Genomic DNA, 6,247 nt, shown 5'->3' with positions numbered 1-6,247 from the left:
CCCACAGAGGGACCCCGGTGCCCACTATGGGCTTGGGGTGCTAACAATGGATCGATACCAGCCGATCGGCTGTAACAAGCAGACCACACCAACGTAAGATGTTAACAGCGAGGGAAACTGAGGCAGAAGGGTCTATGGCACCTCTCTGGACTTGGTACCCAATTTTCCTGTAAACCTAAAGCTGCTCTAGAAAAATAATATCTATTCATTTTTTTTAAAAAAGCCACATCCATTTTGCAAGGGAACGATGGGGAGGAGGAGGGGGCGGAAGTGGGTGCCCGGGCAGGTGCCTGGGCGCGGGGGACGCTCCCCAGACACTGGGCATTGACAGGCTGCCGCCGATGGCGCTCGCCGGGTGCCTGCTGCTGCTGCTGCTCGGGGCGCGGCCTGTGTCCGCGGTGACGGTGACGATGGAGAATGACATCCTGGTTCTGTCCCATAAGGTAGGCTCCACGCCCGCGTCCCTGCGCCGGCGAGGCCTCCACACTCGGCCTGCTCTCGGGGTCTCGGGGCTCCCCGGCCCTTTTCCAGAGGGTGCCCGGCCCTGAGTGCCCTGTGCCCGCTCCCTCGATGCCCCACGACCCCGTGACCCTCTGGAAGGTCAGTTCCTCCGCAGTCCTGCTTCTCACCCCAAAGCTGGCTGCTGGTCTCGTCTGGGAGCCGCAGTCCCAGCTTTAACTCGTAGCCAGGATATATATATATATATATTTTAAATACATTTTACTGATTTTTTACAGAGAGGAAGGGAAAGGGATAGAGAGTTAGAAACATCGATGAGAGAGAAACATCGACCAGCTGCCTCCTGCACACCCCCCACTGGGGACGTGCCCGCAACCAAGGTACATGCCCTTGACCGGAATCGAACCCGGGACCCTTCAGTCCGCAGGCTGACGCTCTGTCCACTGAGCCAAACTGGTCAGGGCTTAGCCAGTAGATTTCTTTTTTAAAATATTTTTATTGATTTCAGAGAAAGGAAGAGAGAGAGAGAGAGGAGAGAGAGAGAGAGAGGGAGATCCCGGGCCTGTGCCCTGACAGGAATCCAAGGGTGACCTCCTGGTTCATAGGTCGAGGCTCAACCCCTGAGCCACCCCCGAGGGTGGCTTCTTCTGTTGCACCGCGGCTCGGCCCCTCACTAGCTTTCCCGTCCCCGTGCCTCAGTTTACCCTCTGTCCACGTGGCTCAGGACACAGACAAGGGTTCCCTCCTTCTCCCCCTTTCCACGGCCCCCAGGCCAGCCACCCTCCCTGCTCTGTGAATGTTCCAGAAACCCCGCCAGGTTCGATGGTTCTGAAGGCGGTGGGACCCCGAAGCGGAGAACAGGGGGCTCTTTCGGGGTCTGCAACGCCCTCGAGCAGGTCCCCCCCTCCCCCGACCTTGCAGGGGATCGGGGAGCCGTGTGAGGAAAACCTGGAGTGCCAGAGCGAGTGCTGCGTCACCAACAGCCTGAACCCCCAGAAGTTCTGCACGTCCCAGACCATCCTCCTGCAGTGCCTGTCCTGGCGGAAGGTGCGAGGGGTCGGGGGGGGGGGGGGGTGTGGGGGAGGAGGGCCCCCGGAGGCACCGCCTCTCGGGAGGTCCCGGTGGCAGGAAGGCCTGGCCGTTCGCCCTGCAGCCCAGCGGCTACTCGTGCACCGACAAGAACGAGTGCAAGAGCAACTGCTGCGTCGTCAACAACTACAGCCCCTTCAAGTTCTGCACGCCCCGCAACATCTTCTTCCAGTGCATGCAGTGGCGCAAGGTGAGGGCGGGGGCGGGCGGGGGGCGGGGCTCCCCTGCGGCTTTTCAGGGGCAGCGCTCCAGGGGCCTCTGTCTCGCAGCCCAACCAGGACCACTGCGGGGACCACATGGAGTGCCGCAGCCGCTGCTGCATCCGCCTGACCGAGGCCAGCTCCCCGCGCTGCGTGCCCCGCAGCGGGCTCCTGGCGCACTGCCTGCCCCCGGTGAGTGCCAGTGCGGTGGGCGGGGCGGGGGGCAGCCAGGGGGTGGGCGGGGCGTGGGGCAGCCAATAGGGTAGGCGGGCGGGGGGGCAGCCAGGGGGTGGGCGGGGCATGGGGCAGCCAGGGGGTGGGCGGGGCATGGGGCAGCCAGTGCGGTGGGCGGGGCATGGGGCAGCCAGTGCGGTGGGCGGGGCGTGGGGCAGCCAGGGGGTGGGCGGGGCATGGGGCAGCCAGGGGGTGGGCGGGGCGGGGGGCAGCCAGTGCGGTGGGCGGGGCGGGGGGTGGGGGGGCAGCCAGGGTGGTGGGCGGGGCGTGGGGGGGGCAGCCAGGGTGGTGGGCGGGGCAGGGGGTGGGGGGGCAGCCAGGGGGTGGGCGGGGCGGGGGGCAGCCAGGGTGGTGGAGGCTGGACGGGCGTTGGAAGGACGGGCCCTGGGCAGAGGAAGGTTCCAGGTCCATCCGGGCTCAGTGGGAACAGTGCTGAGGCGTCTGGTGAAGGACGGGACCGTGGGACCAGGAGCACCTGGGACAGCGGACAGGGCCTGCCGCCCCCCCAGGCTGGGGGGCTGAGAGAGCACCCTCCCCAGGAGCCTTTCGCTGGCTGACCCTCACGGGGGGGAGCAGACGGAGGTGAGGGAGGATGCAGACGGGGCACAGGGGCTGGAGATGGGTTGTGGGGACATCTGTCTGTCTGATTGTGAAGGGGTGTCTGACTCCCCGTGTTCGGCACCCACATCCCGATGTGGTATCACCAGCACCCAGGCCCCACGTGTTCACAGAAATGTGCCAAATCGTGGCCAAATGAGCCATCTGGTCCCAACCGCGTCCCTGTCCCAGGCGAGCCGAGTCCCTCAGCAAAGGGGTGACGGTGGGTGCTCGTAGGCCTCTGGCTCGGCGTGTTCTGATTGTCGCTGTGTCCTCAGTGACCCGCACAGGACCCGTGTGCAGCGGCCCTGACTCGCCGACGGCCCCTCGGCAGGAGCTCCTGGCCGCCTTCACCAATAAACTACTGATGGAGCCAAAGTGGGTGTTGTCAGTCTATTTTCTTCAGGCAATAAAGGCAGAAGAGATCCGTAGGAAACGTGGAGACAGCCCTAACCAGTTTGGCTCAGTGGATACAGCATCAGCCTGCGGACTGAAGGGTCCCAGGTTCGATTCCGGTCAAGGGCATGTACCTTGGTTGCGGGCACATCCCCAGTGGGAGTGTGCAGGAGGCAGCTGATCGATGTTTCTCTCTCATCGATGTTTCTGACTCTCTATCCCTCTCCCTTCCTCTCTGTGAAAAATATATTAAAAAAAGAAAACGTGGAAACGATGACAAAGCAGCATCTGATCCGAAGTCGTGTGAACCCGAGTCCAGCTGTGACCTGGCAGAGGAAGGCATGTCCCACATACACAGCGCCCCCCCCCCCCCCGGGCATTCCATAATAGAGACACTTAAGTGTCTTTTGTCTTTACAAGTAAAAATAATAACTCAAACCCCGGCCGGTGCGGCTCAGTGGTTGAACATCAACCTAGGAACCAGGAGGTCACGGTTCGATTCCCGGTCAGGGCACCTGCCCAGGTTGGGGGCTCGATCCCCAGTGTGGGGCGTGCAGGAGGCAGCTGATCCATGATTCTCTCTCATCACTGATGTTTCTCTCTCTCCCTTTATATAATCAATAAAGATATATTTAAAAATAATAGTTATCCCAAACTGAAAAGACTTGTAAACACGGCTGACGGTACAGGAAACAGGAAATCAAGGTCCCACACAAAAAGGTTGTGAGTTCCATCCCTGGTCGGGGTGCTCACTGGAGGCAACACGTTAACCCCTCACCTGCAAAGGGAGAATGAAGATACCCGCTCCGCCCGGCGCAATCCCAAGCTCGGCCACCAGGTGGCGGTGTGGGCCTTGGCGGGTCACAGGGACCTCAGGTGCCCCAGGTGATGTCCGTGTGGCTGTGCCAGCAACACCGAGACCAACAGAACCTCACACGCGCGGCGCTGGCCCGCTGGGGGGACCACGCTGAACTGGCGTTGGCTGATGCCGTCGGAGAAAACAGAAGTCGATTTCTCGTGACCAATGGAGTCTTCAGGGAGAGTTTCTGAGGGTCCGCAGAGGGGCCCGGAGCTGGGGTGCTGCTCCCTCTGCCCACAGCCCCCCGCCTGCCCGCCCGCCCGGGGCACCGGCCTGGCTGAAGGGTCACCGCGCCCACAGCGCTCTGCGGGGACGTGGTACAAAGGGCGCCTTGACTCAGACTTTAATGACGTCACATATATTAATAGACTATTTACATTTGTTCCATTTGTCCTTTTTTACAAACTGAAAAAAGAAATCTTCTTCCACTCCTGCATAATAAGGCAAAAAGCCAGGTGTGTACCTTAACATTATTTTAATATAATATCTGTAACTTCGGTTCCAAGTGCCGCGGGCGGGCCAGGTTAGCCTGAGTGGGGGCCTCACAGTGTGTTGGACAAAATGACCGTTTTTTCTCCATAAATAAGACGAAAAAAACAAAACAAAACACCAAAACCCACAAACCCGGGGCTCTGGGAAAGGATCTGAGGCTGTTAAACCGCAAATCGGAACTAAAAGTTAAAAAGCAAAACTTTGTTTTCCTTTTAAATGTCTAAAGAGCACAAAATTGAAAAAAATACAAATCTATTATAAACGCTTCTCACCTGTGGGAAAAAATGTACAAACTTGAATTTTCTTCCAAGAGCCTGATCTGGGCTCAGAAAACAGGAGGTCGCCCCCAGAAAGCTGAGTGGGGCACCCCGAACCCCCGGCCGCGGGGCAGGGCACCGCCCGGGCCGAGGCCTGTGCTTAGTTCCCGGACCTGCAGGCGGAGGGGCGGCGGGCAGGGCGGTCCGCACCAGGCGGCCCCGCAGCTACCGCGCCTCCACCTCCGGGGGGTTTCGCGACGGAGAGAAGTCGGGCGCCTCGGGAGCCCCGCGGGGCGCAGTCCTGCTCCTGGGGGGCCCGGGGGACGTGGGGGCCCCGCCCGCGGCCACTAGCGGGGGCGGCGCGCCGAGGGCGGCGGGGGCCGGCGGGGTCCGCGCCAGGAGTCCGTTGTGCAGCGCGGGCCCGAGGCGGGGGTAGTGCAGGGCGCCCAGGTGCGCGGGGGCGGGCAGGTGCGGGGCGGCGCCCAGGTGCGCGGGGGCGGGCAGGTGCGCAGCCCGCAGGCGCTCGGGGCTGCAGTCGTGGGGCTCTCGGTCGCGGTAGAGGCGCTCGGGGGGCTCGAGGGCGGCGGGGCCCGGGGCGGGGACGGCGGGCGGGGCGCGGCGGGGCAGCTCCAGGCCGCGGTAGGTGTCACGCGGCGGCTCCCACGCGAAGCCCAGACGCACGTGGTGCAGGCCCGGGGGCTCGGGGGCGTCGCCGTCCTCCCCGCGCTCCTCCTTCACCTTCACGTCGCCCTCGGGCGGCTTCCCGGGGCCCAGGAGGCCGGCCGGGCGCAGGCGGTCGCTGGGGGCCACCTTGCCGCAGGGGGAGTGCGGGCGCGCGGCCGCCGGGGCCTCCCTGGCGGGGGAGCGGCTCTCCTTCACTCGCGGATCGGCCGGGCCCCGGAGCGGGAGGTCCCTGGAGGGACAGACACCCCCTCAGTTGCAGGGCGGACAGACTTCTCCCCAAAGCAAGCTGCCTGCCCCACCCCCACCTCGGCGCAGGGCCTGCCCGCCCACGAGCCGGTAGTGAAAGGCCCGGATACAAGGTTCTGGGGAAAGGGGGGAGGGGCCTGCGGGGCCCTTCTCTCCGGCCACGCGGCCAGCCCACAACCCCTCCATGACCCTCCATGACCCTCCATGACCCTCCGGCTCCTCCGGCTCCTCCTCCCGGCCCGGCCAGGGCCCCTCGGGTCCTCCCAGACCAGGCCCTGGCGGCTCAGCACCTGGGCGATGTAGGGGCTCCCCTGTCCCCCAGAGCCAGGGCTCCCCCAGAGGCCCCCTCCCTGCTGCCCCCTCCTCAGGACAGACCCCCCATGGCTCCTGCCAGATCCCTTGCGGGGTCCTCCCCTGGCCTCCCCCCATCTGAGGGTCCAGCTTCAGCCCCAGGATGGGGAGGTCTCCAGGGGCCCACTCACCGCTCCCGAGCCTCCCGGCCCTTGTCAGGCTCTCGGTCGTGGTTGGTCAGGGCTGAGACCCGCTCGGTGTCCATGGGCTTGGGCCAGGGGGGCGGCGTGGGGAAGGACGGGGGCGCCCGGTGCAGCCGGCTCCAGGCCTCCTGCGGGCTGGGCAGGCCGTGCAGGGCGGAGCCCTCCTTGGGGGCAAAGAGGCTGCTGCCTGCAGCTGGGGGGCCGGGGGGGGGGGTGGGGCATGAGGCCAGGGGACTGCCC

The 6,247-nt window shown here is 64.3% G+C and overlaps 2 protein-coding genes across 5 annotated transcripts in view; one reads left to right on the top strand and one right to left on the bottom strand.

Annotated features, from left to right (window-relative positions):
- Nucleotides 1-341: 341 nt before the first annotated feature.
- On the top strand, nucleotides 342-2,009 carry LRCOL1 (leucine rich colipase like 1; the record flags this gene model as incomplete). Its single annotated transcript, XM_079762970.1, has 4 exons — nucleotides 342-443; nucleotides 1,381-1,506; nucleotides 1,613-1,738; nucleotides 1,818-2,009. 4 exons carry the CDS (start codon nucleotides 342-344, stop codon nucleotides 2,007-2,009), a joined length of 546 nt encoding a protein of 181 aa, XP_079619096.1.
- Nucleotides 2,010-4,176: 2,167 nt separating this feature from the next.
- Nucleotides 4,177-6,247, bottom strand: part of FBRSL1 (fibrosin like 1) — a 37,960-nt gene continuing 35,889 nt past the window's right edge. For all 4 annotated transcript variants that reach the window (XM_079762640.1, XM_079762637.1, XM_079762639.1 and 1 more), the window contains 2 exons: nucleotides 5,996-6,200; nucleotides 4,177-5,496 (listed from right to left, as the gene is read on the bottom strand). In XM_079762640.1, the coding sequence (XP_079618766.1) occupies nucleotides 4,809-5,496; nucleotides 5,996-6,200 (893 nt within the window). In that variant the 3' untranslated portion in view covers nucleotides 4,177-4,808. The remainder of the gene's footprint in view (nucleotides 5,497-5,995; nucleotides 6,201-6,247) is intronic.

Source organism: Cnephaeus nilssonii (assembly GCF_951640355.1).
Source record: "Cnephaeus nilssonii genome assembly, chromosome: 22".
Classification (NCBI taxonomy): domain Eukaryota; kingdom Metazoa; phylum Chordata; class Mammalia; order Chiroptera; family Vespertilionidae; genus Cnephaeus; species Cnephaeus nilssonii.
This window is presented reverse-complemented; position numbering and strand designations above follow the sequence as displayed.